Source organism: Mustela putorius, unplaced genomic scaffold, assembly GCF_011764305.1.
Source record: "Mustela putorius furo isolate JIRA1106 unplaced genomic scaffold, ASM1176430v1.1 tig00000056_pilon_pilon_pilon, whole genome shotgun sequence".
NCBI lineage: Eukaryota > Metazoa > Chordata > Mammalia > Carnivora > Mustelidae > Mustela > Mustela putorius.
This window is the reverse complement of record NW_025421263.1, coordinates 8028585-8051225: the sequence shown is the minus strand read 5'-3', so window position 1 is coordinate 8051225 and position 22641 is coordinate 8028585. Positions and strand designations below refer to the sequence as shown.

Below are 22641 nucleotides of genomic sequence, written 5' to 3'. Positions count from 1 at the left end.
CATGTAGCCACTTATATAAGAGCTAAAATAGTACATATATGCAATGCTTCTTTTTTTGTGTTCATAGTAAAAATGTTTTGAGTCATATCTGTATCATATGTTCTTGTGAGTACATATGTTACCTTGAGAAATGTGAAGCGAATGAGAAGTCAAATTAAAAAATTTGTTATGATAGGGGCACCTGGGTGGCTCAGTGGGTTAAAGTTTCTGCCTTCGGCTCAGGTCATGATCCCAGGGTCCTGGGATCAAGCCCCGAATCGGGCTCTCTGCTTGGCAGGAAGCCTGCTTCCTCTTCTCTCTCTGCCTTCCTCTCTGCCTTCCTCTCTGCCTACTTGTGATCTCTGTCAAATAAATAAATAAAATCTTTAAAAAAATTAAAAAAAATTTTTTTATGATAAATACCCACTTCTTTACCAGACATTTAGTAGTGATATGTGTTAAACACCTGTCTACAGCAACCCCTTGTGATATATTTTAAAAACTCCCATCTCCTTAAAAAACAACAACGGGGCACCTGAGTGGCTCAGTGGGTTAATCCTCTGCCTTCACTTCAGGTCATGATCTCAGGGTCCTGGGATCTAGCCCTGCGTTGGGCTCTCTGCTCATCAGGAAGCCCAGATCCCTTCCCCCTCCCCCTTGCCTATCTCTCTGCCTACTTGTGATCTCTGTATGATAAATAAATAAATAAAATCTTAAAAAAAAAAGCAACAGTCAAAAACCATCTGTCTAGAGTTACCAATGGCATTTCTCTAAGTGCTGTGACCCTATTTGCTATGTCTGCAGAAGATTCTAATATTGCCACAGAAGCTTCTGCTGCCAAAACAGAATTTCACCTCTACCCCCCTTGCCTAAACACACCTTAGGAAAATTCTCAATAACCTTTTACCGCCAAGAACACCACTGTTTGCTTTATTATATTGCCACACAGGCTATGCTGTCTTTGGCTTTCCAACTTCCAGTTCAGAGAGATGTACATAGACCCTGCTTACGCTCTCTTGCTGTGTAATGCTGTCACCAGCAGAAGTCTGGTCTGAGAAGTAAAACATGCCAAAAATGTATGTTTGAGTGTCTCTTCTCTATGGTGATCATGAAGGCATTCTTTTCTTGTATCTCTTTTATCTTATCGTTAGGTTTATGGTGGAGGTTTGTAGATCAGAGCATTAGCGGAGCTTAGGGATATACTTTCAGGAGTAGGTCTTTAAATCTGTTCGGTCTACCCCAATACTTAGTTTCCTGGTAACCAATAATATGGAGCCATTCAAGAACAACTGAAACTAAAGTATACGAACTGAAGTGTGACCCAGGTATTAAAATCTGCCAGGCAAACATGGGTAACACTAAAAGAAGTACCTATATTCTGCTGGCTAGGCTGTATCTGGGATACTTCTATTTTGGGCATTGCAATAAAAATAGACTTGGACAAATCAAGACATATTGAACAATCTGGAAGACCAGGGTGTAAGGGACCTAGAAATCAAGTCAGTTGAGTAAAAGGGTGTATTGGTATAAGAAAAGTGCAAAATAAGAGAACTGTATTTGAAGTCAGGCTGTAGAAGATATCCTAAGGTTTTTCTATGTTGTATCAGGTTGCAACATTAGATTTACTGGATGAAGGACACAAAATATTTCAAATTTTTCAGCTCAAAATCTAGTGTCCAGAGAATAGCTTATTATTGCTACAGATATGTAACAGAAGCAATACATCATAACTGAAGAATTTTTGTAGACAGGATTTCTGTACTATATGGAATATTGTATTGTCTTAAATCTTGATTCTAGATCATCCTTTGAAAGAAAAAAATCTACTATCCTATTAAATTGGAAACTAAGTACTTATAGTACTTCTTTTTTGGTCATTAGTTTTGGTCAAAGCTTCTGGTCTCTCAATATATACTGTCAGTGACAGAGACCATTCTCTTCTTTCCTCTTTAATTGCTGTTACCATGAAACTACCACCAGGTGGTGATACTTCCTTAAGCCTTACAAAGTATCGTTGGGTGAGTTGATATATTTTTCTTGTTACCTATTATTATGACATCTTTTTTTATTAAGCTGACAAAAATATTTGTTAGTATTAGTGTACTAATTTGTAAAAAGCAGTAAGAGGCACCCCTCGAGGCATCATTTAGGGACTTCTGATTAAATTGTCAGGTTAGTTTAATTTTGAGATCATTTTTAACCTTTATTTGGGAATTTGTTTTTGCCTCCTTCCTAAAATGAGAGGTTTTAGTCCTTGATACACAGGAACCCGGTTTGAGGCATAAACTTGAAAATCTGGTTCTTTGAGCTGAAGAACAATACCAATACCAATAATCTTGCCTGTTTCTTCTCAGCTTCCTCACCTACCCCTAGTGGCATTCTAAACACGCAAATCTCCTTAACCTCTGCTTCCCCCCGATACTTCTGAAAGATTTCCGGCTCCTATTTCAAGGAGAAAATTGAGGGGATGAAGCAAGGAAAAGCCCCTGACCTTCTACTCAGCATCTAAACACTTACCTGTACATACACCTGGTCTCCTAGTCTCAAGAAGAGGATGACCCTTGTCCTGTTTCAAGCTAGTTCCTCCGTCTGTTTTTCTGAGTTTGACTTAAGTATGTATGTGTCCTAAAACACATGGTCAGTTTTGGTGAATGTTCTTTGGCTCTTGTTTGCTTTCAGGGTTATATTCGTTAGAATTAGGTGCAGGTACGTCTAGCACGCATCCAACCATAAGAGCATAAATACGTAACTACAGTTTGGTAGTCTTGGAGACAGCATGGTATTTTTATGAAGTTGTTTCATGTTCACTTTTTACATACCCTGTCTTCATGGTCCAGGATGATGCTAAAGCTTGAGCCATCATATCCATGTTTTCTGGTTAAGGAAACAGAGGAAGAGCCTACCTATTTCACCTCATGGTGATTTCCCAGAAATTCCACAGTATACTTCTTCCACCTTCTTCAGTGGAGCTTGGTCATGTGGTTATATGAGGATGCAGGAAAGTCTGGGAATATTGTATTTTTGCTGGGCACACTGCTGTCCCAAATAGATCAGTTCTGTTATTGAAAAAGGACGCTGCAGTTTGATATACAAATTGGGTCATTAGTTATGCTATTTAGTTCTTCATATTTCTTTTGGTTACTATACGAATTATTTGGTGCATATGTATTTATAATGTAATATCTTTTGTGAGAAATTTCACACTATATCATTTGAATGTTCTTCTAAGTGTTGTTTATTGCAAACCGGCCAGAATTTTACCTACTTAGATAAAAAAAATATGATGTCTGCTTTTTGTTTTGTTTTGTTTTGCATCTACATGGAATACTATAGACCAGCCTTTTGTTTTTTTATCTTTTTTAATCACTAAGTTATAGTTGTATTTTTTTTTCTGTGTAAATAGCGCTGAATTAGGCTTTGGTTTGTGTGCCAACTTGACTATCTCTTTTCTTTTTAAAAAATAAGTTAAGCCTGCTTAAGTGTACTGATATGACTAATATATCTGACTTTAGTCTGCTATTTAAAAATATTACTCTATGGTTTTTTATAGGTTAAAAAACTCTCAATAAATTAAAAAAACTTTCTTTTAATCTTTGGAAAGGTTTGTATATTCTATTGGTTATCTTTATAACACACCCAATACACCGTATCTTCTCTTTCTTAGAGAATAACAATACTTATTAATTTCCTGTTATAATTTATCTTATAAGCAATGATAAAATGAGTATATATTGTATTTCCTTATGCTTCTCTACTTTTCTCCCACCATATGATTTTGATCAGGTGTAAGTTTTTTATAATGTTCATCTTAAGAATATCAGATACCTACATACTGGGGGATTTGTTGGTTTTAAGTGATGACTTTTGATTCCAAGTTATTTTTCTTTCTAGTTCTATGGTTATCACTTTATTTATTTTGAAACTGTTTATTCATCTAAGATTAATATGTCTTCTTGATGAACATACCCTCTTATCATTGTGTGATATCCTTTAAAATGCATTTTATTTTTCCATCTGGGCCCACGTCTTCCAGCACCTTGCTCCATAATGTATCTTCATCATTTTCTATAGTTTCAAATTCTTCGTATTAGCTTCTCCCGCCTATAATTATAAACCTACTTCATCTCCCATCAAAATAAGTTTAATTTGCTGTCTTGATTTTTGGTTCACCTTTGGCTATTGCCCCATCTGTTCACGTGGTTTATTTATCAATTATATTTTCAACTTTTTGAATTTCCAAATTTTTATTGTGGTGTTTACAGTTTTTATTTTTTGCTTTGAAACAATGATAGTAAAGGTTTTAATCTGCTGTCTGTCACATATCTGGCAAGCATATTATCTGGGGCTGTCTTATGTCTTTTATTTTATGCATATTTTTCCAGTAAATCAGTTAAATAATTTTTTCTTTACCAACACATGAAACAGATTTTCCAATTTAAACTTTGCTAAATAAAAGTTCATGCGCAAAATAAAGGTATTGTGATTAGTTTTAGCAGAAATGAATATTTATAAAGCAAAAATTATTATTATTAGCATTAACATTGGGATAATACTGTCAGGAATGGATATGAAATGACTTGTTTGGATAGCTAAAATTTAAAGATAGTAACTTTAGTGATGAAATTGTAAATGTCCACTTCTTTACTAACAAATCTTTTTTTATATTAAACTTATTTATTTATTGTATTCTGAGAGAGAGCGAGAGAGCGCGTTGGCATGTGGGAGCAGGGGGAGCAGTAGAGGGGGTGGGAAGGGAAAAGTAGAGAGAATCTTGAGCAGACCCCACACTGAGAATGGATCCCAACCTGGGGCTTGATCTCAAAATCCCGAGATCATGACCTGAGCTGAAACCAAGAGTTGGATGCTTAACCTAGGGCGCCTGAGTGGCTCCACTGATTAAGATGCTGACTCTTGATTTCAGTTCAGGTGGAGATCTCATGGTGGTGGGATTGAGCCACATATGGGGCTGCCAATTCAGCGGTCAGTCTGCTTGGGATTCTCTCCCTCTCTCACTGCCCCTCCCTCCATTTGCACACATGCTCTCTCTCTGAATAAATAAATCTTAAAAAAAAAAAAAGTTGGATGTTTACCAGACTGAGCCACAACAGGTGCCCCTTTAGTAATAAATCTTAATCATTTAAAGATTTATCTGAGGGGTGCCTGGGTGGCTCAGTCAGTTAAGAATCCGGCTTCGCCTCAGGTCATGATCCTGAGGTCCTGAGATCTGGCACTCTATGGGGCTCCCTGCTCTGCTTCTCCCTGTGAGCGCCCTCCCCCACAAGGCCCGCCCCCTCACCATTCCATCCCTCCCACCCCACATGCTCTATCTCTCTCAAATACCTAAAAATCTTTTAAAAAATACAGTTTTATCTGAGATGTATATTAGGCTGCCTTTTTAAAAGCACAAGAAATGCTTATTAATGTATTGCATAATATCTCCTACATTTGCTTCTGGTCTCAGCACATGAATTTTTAATTGCTAATTTACTTATGTAAATATCAATCAATTTTGCTTTATTACTACGCTTGGATTACTGAGCATGTAATAGCTGTTTAATGTCTTCATTTGAAATAAAATTTAACTACAACAAAGGATATTGAACTTAAATACCCTTTTTTTGAATACTTTACCTTGTCAACAAGGGAGTGTACTATGCTGTCATACCAAAATGCCCTTTGGACTCAGTAATGATTCTGGGGATGTTTGTCTTCTTCTAAATGGTTCCAAACTAGTGTGTTTTGAGTTATTATGTCTGCTTTTTATAGCACTTCCCACTCCTGCTTTATTATCAGGTCGATTGTTGTCACTTCACACTAATGTTTTGAACTTATCTTTTCACTCTAATTTTTTATTTTTATTTTTATTTATTTATTTTTTTTAAAGATTTTATTTATTTATCAGAGAGAGAGGGGGAGAGAGCGAGCACAGGCAGACAGAATGGCAGGCAGAGGCAGAGGGAGAAGCAGGCTCCCTGCCGAGCAAGGAGCCCGATGCGGGACTCGATCCCAGGACACTGGGATCATGACCTGAGCCAAAGGCAGCTGCTTAACCAACTGAGCCACCCAGGCGTCCCTTCACTCTAATTTTTTAAAATTTACTTTTTATTTTTTATTTTTGTAAAGATTTTACTTATTTGTTTGACAGACAGAGATCACAAGTAGGCAGAGAGGCAGGCAGAGAGAGTGGGGAAGCAGGCTCCCTGCTGAGCAGAGAGCCTGATGCAGGGCTCAATCCCAGAACCCTAAGATCATGACCTGAGTGGAGGACAGAGAGAGAGAGTACAAGCAGGGGGAGCAGTGGGCAGAGGGAGAAGCAGGATCCCCGCTGAGGAAGGAGCCCAATGTGGGACACTACCTCAGGACTCTGGGATCAGGACCTGAGCCAAAGGCAGATGCTTAACTGAGTCACCCAGGTGTCCTTTTCCCCTCAACTTTTAATCTGGTTCTTACACTCTGCTGTGAGCTTAGAAATCAAGCAACAAAAAAAGCTTCTGAGAATTTCCTACAAAATGAAAGAGAAAGTTTTCATATAATACTGTACATGTAGTTTACTGAACTTATAAATAGTTATTTTGGTTACTTGTTTCTTCATTTTTTACCTGCATGTTAAGTAGGCAAATTTACTGGGTAATTGAGTTCTGAACAGGTAGAATGATACTTATTACCATAAGCAAAGTTACTGTGTAAACATTTCCATGAGACATATTCTATTGTGATTAGACTTCAAAAATAAATTATAAGTATCATATTCTCATTAGGCAGAATTTAGAAACGAGACTAAAGTGACTTAGTCTTTCTGTACCAAATAAATAGGCAAAAATAGATGACAGAAGGAAGGAAGAGATGTTCTACAGCTACTGTGACATCCCTTCTGTCTTTCTTCTTCCTGTCTCCAATTTTTTGTGTGTGTGTGTGAGGTGTTTTATCTAGGCAAGAGTCTAGAGGGGTTAATTTGGATAATGGGCATGTTTAATAACAAAATCATACTAAAGTAATTTGAGGAAATGTGACATGACATAAACAACATATCATTTTTAAAAACCTAATATCCAAAGTGTACTGGGCAAAACCAGGAAAGTTAGTTAACTTATTTAAAGAAAGGTTCATCAACTTACAGCCAATGCAGCCTTGGCATGTGCTGGCAAAGAGGTTTGTCTGGTAAATGGGTGAGGACATTATTCATCAACGCTCTGAAAAAGAAAAGGAAGAAAAGAATTCACATTTTTCTGGTTCTTCTCTCGTCTTAAGTCAAACATGGTATTATCATTATTCTTTATAAAACCACAAAAATCTATTGTGTTAGTTGTCTTCTCTCTTTTTTTTTCTCTGTAAGTCTTGTTATATTTAAGTGATTGCTTGTTAGTAGTAAAATTCGACAAATGATAGTTGTCATATGGAAGAAGCAGCAAAGTTAGTAACTGAAGGAAAACCTCTTCCCATCAAAAGTGGGTAGTGAGAAGAAATTGATTTTCAATTAATGTTATTTTTCTTTACCAAGATTAATATGGACAGTAATTGTGTACTTGAGAATATTTCAATAAAATATGGAAGTAAGGCTATATTTAGTTTTGATGGGCTCATATCCTAGAAGACAGACCGTATAAGATTATTAAAACTATAAAATAGCCATTAGAATATGATTAAGAGATGGTTTGTAGTTGTAAAGGCCTTTTTGGGGCTTTAACAATTCCATATTTAATGCTGTTAAACTTAAAGCAGAATTTTTATTCATGTCTTTTCCTTCAATTGAAATATTTGCTTTAATTTTTAGTACTTACAAGAGAATAAGAGAATTTAGTCCATAAAATGTTAGTGGGGAAATTCGACTGAGGTGATTATCTTCAATTATCCTGCCAGCCAGAAGAAAAAATTGATTCATTTATATATTTAGAATATAAAAACTATTACTATAAAATGCCATGTAAATTAAACATACAGCCATTCTAGTCTGTGGAGATCTTCAAAAACACCCGGCTTCAAGAAAGTTATTCTGTTATGGCTGAGATACCTGAGAAGAAAAGAGAAATGACCACAAGAAATGTGTTACCTTCTTTTTTCTTGATTTTTTTTTTTAAGATTTTATTTTTCAGTAACGTCTACACCCAATGTGGGACTTGAACTTAAAATCCTGAGATCAAGAGTTGCATGATCTACTGACTGAGCCATCCAGGCGCCCCAAATGTGTTACTTTCTTGATATCTTATAATAAGGAAAGGAAAAACAATAGTCATCCATCTTAGATTTTCTTATATGCTATTCTTATCACACCTTTTTCCTTCTTTGGGGTCTCTAAAAGGACCTGGTCACTTACCTTTTCATGTGTAGGTTTTAGTTCCCCTATAATCAATCAATCAATCAATCAATCACACTCTATTCATTCACCTATGCCTTTACTAATCAAATTGTTTTGCACACCTACTCTGTGGCACTGTGCTAGGTGTATCATCCCTTTCTTTGAGGCGCCATTTGCCTCAAAGGTAGAATACGAACAGGTTATTATAGCAATGTGGGGAAAAGAGAGAAGTGCACAAGGTATGGTTGTTCTGACATTGCGCAGACAGCGCTTAGCTTTGTTGGGGGTGGGGACTGCAGGGCACAGAGGAGTCAGGACACAGAAGCCTGTACTAAAAGGGGCACAACAGGATGGATGGAGATTTGGATGAAGATGTCATTTGCAAAGCAAAGATTGGGTAGGAGTTCATATAGGCAGAGGAGATCGCTTATGCAAAAGCAAGAAGTCTGAAGGAGAGAGTAACAAGGGAAGAGATCACCAGGTATCTCAGTGCAGCCTCCCCCTGAAGGGGCTGGGAAGAGAGACAGGAAGTGAACCTGGGAGGCAGGCGAGGGTCTGTTCTAGAAAAAAAGGACATTGCATGCCTTACCAAAGAGTTTGACCCCACTTTACCTGCCCAACTTTACTTCTAACCCTACTGCAGAGTGAACCAACTCTGTTCTGTTACGTTGCTCTTGCCCTTTTGCCATGTTTATTTCTACCTCAGTCTCTTGAGCACAGCAATGTGCTGCTCTCTCTGCTGTCAGTTCAAGTCCTGGCTTTGCTACTTATTAATAGTGTGACCTTAAGGAAGCAGTTAACTTCTGAAAGCCTCAGTTTTCCCAACTCTAACATGGAGGTAATATTAGTATCTACTTTATTAGGTTGTGGTAATGTTTGAGGCAACACATGTCATAAACACTCAGCACATATTGTTTATGACAACAGCACCTCTGTTCATGCTTACCATTCTGATTTCTCTTCTTTTTCCTCTCTGCCTACGATTCATATGGAAGTTTTAGTAGAAATTTTACTTCCAACAGATACTTGGACCACATGGATTTCTCTCTTTTCTGACAATTTTTAGAGTTGACATGTTATAAATTCCTCCTGCTGGTAGTCTCCCCTGTCCCTACCAGGTTTGACTTTTAGGGATAACAAGATATGATGCCCTGTATTATAGTGTATAGTGTCTTGTGGTTTGCCTCCCTCTCTGGTTTTATTTTATTTTATTTTATTTTCCCCTCCCTTTTCCTCTGTTCATCTGTTTTATTTTGTAAATTCCATGTATGAGTGAAATCATATGGTTCTTTTCTTTCTCTGACTGACTTATTTCCCTCAGCATAATACTCTCTAGTTTCATCCATGTCATTGCAAATGGCAAGATTTCATTCTTTGTGATGGTTCAGTAATAACCCATTGTGTGTGTGTGTGTGTGTGTGTGTGTGTGTGTGTATTAACATTTTCTTTATCCACGCATCCTTTGATAGACATTTGGGCTCTTTCCATATTTTGACTATTGTGAATAGTAATGCTATAAGCATTGGGGTGCATGTGCCTCAGGGGTCTCCTTTAAAAGCCAATAGCAATCCCCTAGATACAAGGCATTTGACTCCTCCCACATCTTATACTCATCTGTTTAGCCCAGTCCTGTCTGTTTTCCAAAGTCATCCCTCACTATTCTAGATCCCAAATGGTCACTCATTTCAGTGAATCTTTTTTTTTTTTTTTAAGATTTTCTTTTATTTATTTATTTTAGAGAGAAAGAGAGAGAGCAAGTGCACGCACAATCAGGAGGAGGGGCATAGAGAAAGGGAGAGAATCTCGAGCAGACTCTGCTCTGAGTGCAGAGCCTGATGATGCCAGGATCAATCCCATGACTTGAGATCATGACCTTTGCCAAAACAACATCTGAAGAATCAGATGCTTAACTGACTGAGCTGCCCAGACACCCCTTTCAGTGAATTTAGTAGCAGTTTTGGTCTGAACAACATAGGTTTAGGATTTAATGAAGTAACCTCTTTTATAATTTTCTAATTATTTTGCATATAACTGATTTATCACAAAACTGGTTTTGTTTCCCCACCCTAGATTATAAGCTTCCAGAGGGCAAGAGGCATGCCTCTCTCTAGCAGTAGCATAGCCCTTTGCCTGAAACTTTAGGGTGTAAGCTGCTGGAAGGAAGCCTGTCTGACTTATCTTCCTATGCCACCTCCCCATGGTGTCTAGCTGAGAAATTTACACACTGCAATGGCTAATGAATATTTATGGATGAATGAAAAGCAGGAACCTAATGATTATCACAGATAATCTAGAAGTGTGTGACATCTTTAATATCCAAACAATATTCTCGTGCTATGAATAACTATGGAGGGAGATGGCGGACCCTTTAAAATTTGTGATACTATTCTTCACATCTGTGGAACTCTAAACCAAGCCTGGACTATTGTTCACATCCATTGAACATTAAACCAAGCAGATGTGGTTTACTACGTTTTAAACAGATTCGTGGGGTATTAGAGAGAAAGATAGTCGGGAGTCTAATGGGAATGGATCCAGTATTGACTTTGGGTGATTTGCCAAGAGATTAAAGATCAGGGATGGGATTGAAGGGAAGAGGATTTGTCAAAAGTGGTTACTTTTAAGACTTTGAGTCTCCATGGCCCTTCTTTCATTTTACTAGTAGAATCATTAGGCAGTCTTTCCTCAATCCCAAACCCTCATGCCACAAACTAGGAATCTGGCTGGAATGAGTTTCTTGGATAAGGATTTTAAAAGGTAGTGTAAGATAGAAAGCAAGGGGGGCAGAAATGGAAATATAGGAAGTTGTTTCATTTGAAACCCAAGAGCGAGAGAAGCCGTAAGAGAATCTTAATCTCAGGAAACAAACTGAGGGGTGCTGGAGGGGAGGGGAGGTGGGAGGGCTGGGGTGGCTGCGTGATGGACACTGGGGAGGGTATGTGCTATGGTGAGGGCTGTGAACTGTGTAAGACTGATGAATCACAGACCTGTACCCTGAAACAAATAATACATTATATGTTAATAAAAAAAGAATTAAAATAAAAAAAATACAGGAAGTTGTTGATTTAAGCGATTTTTGGTTATATTTCCATGCTATTAATTCTTACAGGAGGTTAGGTTCAGCTGCTTAGTAAAACTCAACGAAATGAACTTTGAGAAAGCCATTTTTTAAAAAAATTTCTTTTTGTTTTTAAGATTTTATTTATTTATTTGAGAGAGAATGAGTGAGAGAGAGCATGAGAGAGGAGAAGGTCCGAGGGAGAAGCAGACTCCCCAAGGAGCTGGGAGCCCGATGCGGGACTCGATCCTGGAAGTTCGTGATCATGACCTGAGCCGAAGGCAGTTGCTTAACCAACTGATCCACCCAGGTGCTCAGAAAGCCAATTTTAAAAAGCTTTGCTTTTAACTATAATGAAATATCATTTCATACCCATTAAGATGACTGTTAAAAAAAAAAATCCCCAAGCAACAAACTCCCAGACAATAAGAAGTATGGATGAAGATGTGAAGAAATAAGGACTACTGGAGTCAGGACTCAAGCATGGGCCTGTCTGAGCTGGAATCCCCCAGGGACAGGGCTGAGCCCACCCTTCCCTTGCTGTGGGCAGGAGGGCTGCTGAGCAATGGGCAAACTGCAGGACTGGTGAACTGATTGCGCAGGTACTTACAGTTTAGTAAGACTGTAGAGTCCTCGGAATGCATAGATGGGTATGGATCTAATCTTGTTGTTTTGCAGACACCTGTGAAGATAATTATAAAAAAAATGACACAGTTTCAGTTTTGCAAGATGTAAAGAGCTCTTTGGGTGGGTGGTGGTTCTCCTAGCACAACAGGAATGGACTTAATGGATCACTGAATACACCCTTGTAATTGGTTAAGATGGTGCATTTTACATACTACTTGTTTTACCATAATAAACATTTTTTAAAAACTAATTGATTAATTAATTAATTTTCAGCATAACAGTATTCATTGCATAATAAACCTTAACAATTTATTTTAATTATTTTTTTATTTTTTATGAATTTATTTTTTAAAAGATCTTATTTATTTATTTGACACAGAGAGAGCACAAGCAGAGGGAGCAGCAGGCAGAGGGAGAAACAGATTCCCCGCTGAGCAGGGAGCCTCACACCAGACTAGATCCCAGGACCCAGGTATCACAACCTAAGGGAAGGGAGCCACTTAACTGACTGAGCCACCCAGTTACCCCTAAGCCTCTCTTTTTAATTAAAAAAAGGTAGACCTAACGATAATTGAGTGAAACTAGATTTCATCTCATTTTGTTTTGCTGTTAACTTCATGTATGATTAGGCAAATTTTACTTAGAAATTCTAGTTATAAAGATGAATATGTAAGAGTTAAAAATATAATATTTGAATCTTCCTTAAGGAAAACTTTAAGGCATAGTAAGGCACTCAGTACTCCAACAGGACCAGAAATCAGACTTTTTAACATTTCCTGCTATAATAGAAAGATTGGCATTTAGCATAACGCTGGCAAAAGTACAAGTATGTGACATCTTTAAGGTCCTGGATCATATTCCATGTTAATCACAAATCTGCCCAGCAAGTTAGCTTTTAATTTTATTAATTTGACCATCCAAGCCTTGCTCCAAAAGTGTTTGATGAAGCTTAGAAGGAGTATTTATGGCAAAAGAAAAAAAAAAAAAAGAAGTAAAAAGACCCAGGACTAGAAGAATATAAATTAGACCTGCAGGTCAAGACAAGAATGCAATCTTAAATAGTTAACTAGTCATCCAGGATGATTGGCCTCGGGTTAACTGGAGGTCAAAGGAAACAGATACCAGAACCCAAGCAATTGCATCAAATGCACCCTTGCAAAGCTTTGTCCCTCTGCATGTACTGGCCCCAAGTTTTAGGAAACGACAAATAAGGGCTTTAAGCCTGACTTCTTGTACTGAATACAGGTCACCATTGTCCTTTAGGGAGTTCTGAAGTTTATATATATATTTTTATAAATACAAGGAGAAATAAGGTAGAAACCAATATGAACACATTTTTAAAGAGATTTATTTGTTTATTTTAGAGAGAAAGACAGACAGAGAGCACAGAGAGAATCTTTAGCAGACTCCCAGCTGAGTGCAGAGCGCAGCTTGGGCTTGAGCTCACAACCTTGAGATCGTGACTTGAACCAAAATCAAGAGTCGGACACAGGGCACCTGAGTGGCTCCATCAGTTAAGTGTCTGCTCTGCCTTCAACTCAGGTCTAGATCCTGGAGTCCCAGAATCAAACCCTGCATCAAGCTCCTTGCTCAGCAGGGAGTCTGCTTCTCCCTCTGACCCTTCCCCCTCTCATGCTCTCTCTCTCAAATAAATAAATAAAATCTTAAAAAAAAAAAAAAAAGAGTCAGACACTTAACCAGGCACTCTCAGTATGAACAAATTCTTAGTTAATTAGAAATTTTGATTCAAGGGGATTCCCTATTTCTCCAACAGGTAAGAAAACCTAAATTTGATTTTAAAAATGTTATTAAATTTACTATGCACTTAACAATTTCACGGAACGTACTGACTGTGATTTCGATTACAAAATAGGGAATGCTAATACGCAGAGAAGCTTACGCATGTATTTATTTGTTTCTAAGTATTTTCATGATTAATGATTAATAGACTGTATTGCATGAAGGTTGAGCAAAGCTATATCTCTAATAATCAAGTAGAATTTTTTTGTAATTAAGCTATTTTGATCTATTAGTTAAAACAAATTGGCTGTTCAAGAAGTAATTTGGGACGCCTGCTTGGTTCAGTAAGTAGAGCACATGACTCTTGATCTTGGGGTGGTGGGCGTGAGCCCCACGTTGTGTAGAGATTACTTAAAAATAAAATCTTAAAAAAATTAGTTCAATGTTTATTATGTAAAAATGATAAACTACTGTGTTGTATAAACCTGAATTTTGATGTTTAAAATTGGAGTACTAACTCCTTTTAAACATGTGGACATAAGGTGGTGCTACAGATCAGAAAAATTCTTCAGCCTCCAAAAATCAGAAAATAGAATACAGAAGCATTCTCTTGAAATATTTACACAAGGCCTAATTTTGAAAAGCACTTCTCTCGATTGTTAAACATCCAGTAGTTTTGAATGTCATTTTTAGTGAGATTTTTATTTTTAAATATGAAACATACTTTTTTTGCAGATTATCTGGGTTTTGAGTACATTTCATCGAATAGATTAATTTTTGTTCTGATTTTGTTCTATTTTGTTCTATTTCTGTTATCTTAAAGAAGAACGTACAGATACATATACAACTATGTATGAGGTTTCTTCAGTGTAAGACCAGAACTAAAACAGACATAGGTATGAGAATGAATCTAGGAATTCTCGGATGTTTTCTAGAGATCATGATTCAGGCTGAGGATATTTAAACCGAACAGTTCAAGTATGATATCATATCAAGTATGATAGTCACAGAGTTGGACTGAATCACAGGTAAGCACAAACTGCACCATTATGGATTTGGGGAGTATACATGAAAATGCTGAACTGATGGGAATCTAGCATGTCAGATACTACATGAATCGAAAATAAAAAACTGCATGGCAGATATGAAAATGGAATTAAGTCCCCAAAACAACATGCTCTGGGGTTTCCAACCACCACGACTTGCTCTCTTAGGTGGAGAACGAATTTGCAAACATATGGAAGAAAATTCTTCACAGGCTAGTGTGTGTGCCAGAAGAACTCATATCTCGCATGCTCCTGTTTCTTTGAGAATAAATGTGATTTTTCTAGAATGACTTCTAGAACTCCTCAAAAAAAACAGTTACCTGGTAGTCTTTAGCTAGCAGCTAAATAATTTTCCAAGGACAGATTGGACTTAAGTGGTGATATAGTGTTGTTATGTGCAGAGGTGGGAAAAGACAGGCCAAAATGGTGTGTTAATTTTAACACGGGAATTAAATTTTTTCTTACAGTTTTTGAAGATTATAGTACTTCTTGAAGCCATCAGGAGGAAGCTTTCGTATTAAGTTCCACTGAAGCGACCTGGAATAAATGTAAATTGTGGTTCTTAAAGTGTTTCTTTCTTTACTTTTAAACTACAACAGTTTACAGAACAGTATAAATAATTACAAGCTTGATTTAGTGTAGTACCAACTTTCAAGAAACATTTTATTTCATGGTGTTACTCTCATATCCATAGTACTATTTGAACCAAGTCTAACTGTTAGTTTTGTATTACTAAAGATATTTGTCTTAAATTTAGGCTACAACATTGTAATTCTAACAAAACACAAAATAATGTAACTGGGAAAATAATTATCAGTTCATATTCCTTTTTTCTTTTTATTTAACAGACACTAGAAACCATCTTGGTTTTGAAGTGACAATAAAAATACTATTTTCTGTGTAAAGAACATATAAGAGCTTAAGTAATTTTATATTCTTCAGTATTTCATTGCTCACATTCCACTACTTTTACTTCCTTTTAAAATTAATTACGAAGGCAACTGTCAATTGGTCAGTACAACTGAACCCTCTATTCAATAAATGAATTCATTTCAATTTCTAGGAAATTTTATAGAAAGATTTCCCCTTGAATCACAATTTGATACGTAGTTTGGCACAAACTAGGTGCACATAATTGTGGTTGTACTGGAAAGGACCTAAACCTTTAATGTCTTAAAGAAAAACAGTGTAAGGCAGTAGGAACAAACTTAAAGAAGCAAAAAACCAAACCAAATGGACAAACACCCAAATTGTTGCTGCTGGAGTCCCTTGCAAGAACCATACACAATATTTACTTGTCAATCTCTTTAACTGTGAAAACATCGATTTCTACTAGATGACCTATAATAATATGATGCTTACTGTCTTTATATAATACGATGGAGCAGATGTTTCTTGTTACATTGTCTCTAGGTTGACCACTGTGGGATAAACACTTGGAGATGCTTGACGGGCAAAAAGGACTCGGTTACAACAGCTACAACAGCATCATACAGTAGGCACTACCAATGTTATTTGTTATATTGGTTTGGACCAGTGTTGCTTAAATTTGATAGTGAAGACTTCTTAAAGCAAAATAATTTCTCAGACTCCCTCAGAACACATCTTTGGGATCTGAGAAATATTATTCTAGAGTCTAGGAGACCATGTATTATCGATGGGGATGTTATTGCTCTGAGGTGTGAAAACCGGTTTTTAAGGAGGGAGGAAAAAAATCTCATTTTACCTTTTTAAATGGATGAAGAACAGGTATACATACAGATATAGACGAGTATATGTATAATATTAAAATTTCACAGGAGGGGACAAATAGAAAAAAAATGTCTAAAAAAGCTTGGAGGGTAGTAATGAAAAGAAAAAGGAAAACTTAAGTTCTAGACTGTACATAACAGTCATTAGTGGTTTTTTAATGAATGAATGCCAAAGGCTGATTAACTATGAACTCTCTCTTGAAATCATTCGTAGCTGCCGGGCTATCTCTAAATGTTCTTTCATTTCTTATGTTAGCTAAATGAGAATTCCTGTCCTCCTAATCCTTCTCACTTGGCTTGGATCTTCAATTCTGCTTTACATCTTGTCGTACATGTTTCTGTTGTTTAAAAACAAATGGTTGAATATTTGAGTTTGATTTAAATCTATTGATAAAAGCTTAGTGTGTTTTCAAAAATGTGTTCATTCATTCAGGCATTCATTCATTTTCTCAATGTATGTTGAATGCCTTCCATTTGTACTTTGGGATAAAAAGGATGTCACTGCTCTTAAGAAGCTTATACTCTATTAGGGTGACAAAGAACCTATTTTATCTATAAATAGAGGGCTTCTTTGGATGATAACTTTAGTTTTATAGCCTAGGGCTAAAAAGGCTATCATCTTGTTTTATTTTTTATTTATTTTCATATGACTTCATTTCAGAAACAGTGTTCAGGGTTTATGGTATCTGTTAGGAACTTTGGAGGAAATATAGAAAAACTCCATTGAGCTTCTGGCACTTCCTCTTTTTCAGGTAGAGAAGATTAAGACTCCAATCACTATAGCACAAGGAAGGATGATGTGCTTCAAAGAGACACGAGTGGGGTTCTATGAGAGAATCCAGGAAGAAGAGGCGAATTGCACGTGAGTGGAAAGGTTACACTGGAGGGAAGGTAGGCTCATTTAAGGATTCCTAAATTATGTTTCTTAGAAAGTTGGCTTTTATTGATAGTGCCTAGGATTTATAGGTGACTTCTTTCTAAATGATGTCAAATATTTTAACAAATAGCATTCTCCATATTTTCATAATACCCTGTTGAAATGGAAGTGTTATTCTTACTGAATAGGACAAGCCAAAAAAACTTTTTAATATGATAAATTTTTGTGTTTTAAAATGTAATATTCCAAGTCTGACTCTTTACAAAGTGGTGTGTGTGTGTGCAAAAGAGAGAAACTACCTAGTTTAATTATTATTGCCAAAGTTAGCTATAGTTTTGATAAAGTTCTTACAATTAGATTGTGTAGTTTAGTGATTAAATTCCAGGATCTTTCAGTCAGCACTCACACAGTCAAAACTTAATGTTTAGGAAGCTCGAACAAGACATAAATCATCATATTTATCTGTCTCTTTTGTTCAATTGCATTTATGTGAAAGGTCTTAAAAATTCCCACTTCAATAAATATTCCTGGGATTATTGGTTTCTTTGATACTTATATATGATTATATATGATTTAGTCTATTTCCAGCATTTCCCTATGAGAGTTCCAATTCAAAATACAGAATGAGCTCTGTAATAAAATTTGATATTTACTTTTTTAATGTATTTGCTGTAAAGCCTACAGTTCCTTTCTCTGTGGAATCGAACGAAGACTGGGGCGAGTTGTGATGCTGAGCTGGAGTTAACGTTTACTGCAGAGTAAAGTAGAAATGGACAGCTTCAATCAAGCTGCTCAAACCAAAGCACACGAAATTGCTATTTTTTAACAAAAAATAAAGTGTTACAGACATAGACTCCTGAGCTTTGTTTCTACATCTCCAAATGCCTGTTGAGAATTTCTATTGACTGATCTGTTAACCCAAAGTTGGAAAAGGCATCAAAGATTGGAGTCCTAATCTTTCCCACTTTCTGTCACCAAGTCCCCATCCCCCCAGCATGCTATTACTCAGGAAAGCCTGAAATCATTTTGGGCATTTGCGTCTCCCTTGCTTTCCTGTAGCCCATCGTCATGAGGAGCTATCCCATGCCAGTTTTCTTCTCTATACCAAGGACTGAAAGCTGGTGGCCCACAGGACTGCACACACCTCTTTATGAATGTATTTATGAATGTTCTGAGCCAGTACATTTTAATGCCTTTGGGTATTCTTTAAAGACATGTGCTCTCTGGTTAGTCATTTCCTATCTTCTTCCATTCCTCCAGATCTCTCCCTCTCTTCCTTTCTTATGCAAAGGTTAGTTAATTTGTGGAAGAACAGATTCAGTTCTTACTTGTAGGAAGGGGAAAAATGAGACTGGCAGCCTCAGGGTATTCTTTGACTGACTTTCTGGTAATATGATATGAACAGTGGGGGCGATAAATGTTTCTCTTTGAAAATAGAATGAAATCATCTCAATTTTTTCACCAAGCAGGGCCAGTCATGATTTAAATCATGGAAACTCTTCACAGAACCTCAGATTATTATTTTATTCTAGTAAAATATTATTATTGTTTTCTATTAAGACTAATTAGTATGAAAAAGAGCTATGGTGACTTGAGGATAGACTAGAATGCCAGCCTTAGTTCAGGCGGGACTGTCAGCTCCTTTGGGGAAAACAAGTCTTTGTGGTTTAATCTGTTTGATGCTTTTAGCTCATTACCAATTTGGATAAATTCTGCAGGTCACCATTGATTGAGTAAACCCTCCCAGATTTTGTTAATTTAATGGCATCCTGGCTGACAGAAACTGAGCTCTAGCTCTCTCTGCTTCTTATACGTCAAGCATATGAGTTGCCATGTTATGTGGTTTGCGTTGGCAAAGGCAGGACTTGCCCATATTTGTAAACTTAAGAATTACTCCTATTCTGTCTTCATGTACTCAAAAGTCAGAGCCATATGGCACTAAAACATCTGGATGAAACAAAAAACTCAGCAAAAACATCAGATTAAAATATCTTCCCTCTACTGATTTCTTTTGAAAAGTTTCAGCCAAATGTGTGTGACTGTGTTGCTAAAGTTTGCTGAATTCAAATTAGTACTGGATCAACAAACCACTTATTATGAGGATAAGTTTCTTTTACATACAGAAGTTTGAGTTATTGGGGGGGGGGAGACATCAACATCTCCGAGCCAAATGTGATTCAGAAGAGTTAGATTTTAAATGTGAAGTAAGTTCTGGGAATATTTTATCCCATTTATTTCACTTGTCTTCTTTTTTTATTTAGCGATAAGAGTGTTTCCAACAAAGTCTAAAAGAGCTCTTTCAATAAATGTCAGTTCTTGTAATAAGACAGCTCTATATAATAGTTTAACTGGCAGCCTTTTTTTTTTTTTAGTAGCACACAAATGACGACATCTTTTGTTTAGAGAAAATATGATAATACTAAATATTAAATGGGATTATTATGAGGGTTTACATAAGTTAATATATCTAAATACACCATAGGATTATTATGAGGGACTAAATAAATTAATATGTAGAATAAGTTAAAGTGGAACCTAGCATTTAATAAGTGTAAAATAAATAGCAGCAATCATTATAATTGACCGAGAACAATGACATCATCTTTGAATAAAAATGCATTACTAATGACAAGGCCTTAATTATGATACAGTTTTACAGGTGCTATTCTGGCTGTCAGGATGAAGCCATTCTTTTTCTACTTACATTACAGTCACATTTGAAGAAACTGATGGAACAGCTCGTAAATTGGTCTCATCACAGTCAACCTCTAAACCTCGGCAAAGACATTGCATGGGCACAGAACCGACCACTGAATAAGAAGGAAGTTGTAAGGAATGGGGATAGTGAGGGACCAGGAAGAGGAGGGTAATGAAAAGAAAGAAATGAAAAGCTATGAGAAAATTATTTAGTACAAAAGTATGTTTTACCCAAGCAATATGGGCAATGCTTTAAATTAAGGTAACAAAGTTTGCTTTTAATTTAATGTTAAAATGATGCTACAACATTAAGATAAAACAGACACATTTACCAGCCCATGCATTTCTGTAAATAGCAGACTACTCTTTTCCATTTGTTGCAAAATGACTGATGTCATCTGCTTTTACTCACCTAAGGTGAGTGGTTATGTTCAGAGGTGATATGATAGCGGATGATGGGCTTTAATGTCCATATTAAAGCTGCTATTTAAGACTAAAGTATTAATAGCATAATCAAACTCTTAAGGGAAGACTAAGTTATTTTTAACTAGTGAGAAAGAGAACTAAACATGAACCATGGTGTTGGTAGAATTCTTTTTTTTGTTTTTTTTTCCTGGAAAATTCAGGAGTTCTTTAAAGAATTTTTTTTTTTTTTTTTTGATCTTCTTTTGGCTTATGTAGGGATGTAAGGATGTCTAAAAAGTCATTTATGGGAGTGAACTTTTTTTATGCATAGCCAACCATTCTATTCTCACTGCTAATGTTGGGGAGAGGGACAATTGGACGTTGGCCTTTGGCCATCTTGTGGGGCTGCAGTCATAGTCTTAAAGATGTGATCCCATAGTTCTAAAGTCTACTAGAGACTTGCATGTGTGATGTGTTCATATGGCTCAATAGTAGAATAAGATTGTTATTCCATATAATAGAGTGTGATTCCTGCTGCTGTGGGGAATGGTTGGTGAACAAGAGTTATGAAAAGTGCTTTCCCTCTACATTTACTTTAAAACCCTGACCTGAATAGCAGAGGTTACCGACTCATGTCTACAGGGCACTGGCAAAACAGGTGTTGGCCTTATCCAGATGTCCCAGTGGACCTGCTTCTCCTGTTGCCATATTAGGATAGGAACATGTATAGCCAAGTCAACCAACTTTCTCAAAGAAGCCAGAAATACAATGTTGTGTTGATGATTACCTATTTGAAAAATGAGAATTGCCAACTCAAAATATTTTAAAACATCACGGAACAAACAAAACTTTCTATGAGAATTTTCTGCTGGTAGGCTTCTAGTATATGATTTTTACAGTCAAGCTTCCACAGAGCAGAAAAGTGTCTTATGGCAAAGAAGAGATTTCTATGACAAAGCTGGTGGATGACTAGTAATGTGCACAGTTGAGTAGTAAATGGGACTTTGACCTAGTAAATATCTCTTTGCTCAGCTATGGGGTGACAGGTGTTCTTCCTCTCCTCCCAAATAACTCTCCTGACTATTTTTCAGGGTTATAAGAGATCAAAATCATAACTTAGGATTTGTGTTTTTTGTAAACAGAGTCTCCGCCAAGAACTTTTAAACAGTTTTATGGTTGTAAGTAACCATTTTGGCTATGGATCTCTGAAGCTGAAAACTGATTCTGTCTCCAGTTATAAGCCATGTCTAACTTGAGTGTTGTGGGGAAGGAAGGGTGTGGATTGGGAGAGAGGATGAAGGGTTTGAGCATGAGACTAGGAAGGGTAAAAATGGAGGTAGTGAAATTAACACTACTTCCAATGTATTTTTTCTGTTTATATTGACGGAGTTAAGATAATTCATATATGTTGATTAACAAGGGTTACCTGTAATAAGGAAAAATGAAAAAATAACACCTAAATATCCAACATCAAAAGAATGATTAAGCACATTATTTCACTTAAAAATATATTATATAGTATTTTCAAAAACAGCTTGTAACAGCATGGATACCTGATTATGCTAAAATGCTAAGTGAAAATATGATAAAAATGCTTTGTACAGGAAATTTCAACAATGTTAAAATAAAAAAGATTAATAATGCACCAACAAGTTAATGCCGGTAGCCTCTGAGTGATGAAATAATGGTTGAGTAAACAAACAATTCTAAATCTTTGTCCTTTCCATATCCCTCAAGTTTAAACTTTAATAATACATTGGTTAATGATAGATATATTTTCCAAGATATTGTTCTTGAGAGGTGACTTTATAAAAGCCAATTCCTCACACTCTTACACCCAGCCAAAAATTATTATAAGCCATTCTCAGTTTAATTTCCAATAAATCCTTCTAATAATCATTTACATAAGGTAGTACAAAAGGAACTTAAAGTTTCACCCCCAAATTTACACTACTCTTTCCATTCTGTTCCATACTGCTTTTATGCTTGCAAAAGACATTTAGTTATTTATTACCACCGCATTCTGAACTATCTTTATAAGAACTCTAATTGAAGATTATATATTTGTTTTTTACTAAAAACTGATAAAAAAATTTTTTTTTTGGTATATCATTTACTGTATAGCTCCATTCTTCCTATGTAGTTATACTTAAGGACACACTTCTCCC

The 22641-nt window shown here is 36.3% G+C and overlaps 1 protein-coding gene and 1 long non-coding RNA gene across 4 annotated transcripts in view; one reads left to right on the top strand and one right to left on the bottom strand.

Annotated features, from left to right (window-relative positions):
* Nucleotides 1–22641, bottom strand: part of RXFP1 (relaxin family peptide receptor 1) — a 99209-nt gene that overhangs the window by 17138 nt on the left and 59430 nt on the right. The window contains exons 4-9 of one of the 2 annotated variants that reach the window (XM_004777317.3): nt 20076–20181; nt 15209–15280; nt 11941–12012; nt 7916–7987; nt 7758–7829; nt 7095–7169 (exon numbers count right to left, since the gene is read on the bottom strand). In XM_004777317.3, the coding sequence (XP_004777374.1) occupies nt 7095–7169; nt 7758–7829; nt 7916–7987; nt 11941–12012; nt 15209–15280; nt 20076–20181 (469 nt within the window). The remainder of the gene's footprint in view (nt 1–7094; nt 7170–7757; nt 7830–7915; nt 7988–11940; nt 12013–15208; nt 15281–20075; nt 20182–22641) is intronic. The other variant, XM_013048289.2, reaches the window with a different exon arrangement.
* LOC106004163 lies at nt 14540–18213 on the top strand. 2 transcript variants are annotated; one of them, XR_001177063.2, is made up of 5 exons: nt 14540–14725; nt 15211–15291; nt 16157–16238; nt 17247–17356; nt 18049–18213. It is a non-coding gene; the product is annotated as an uncharacterized LOC106004163 (long non-coding RNA). The 2 variants fall into 2 exon arrangements; XR_001177064.2 differs by having other exon boundaries at nt 17247–17385.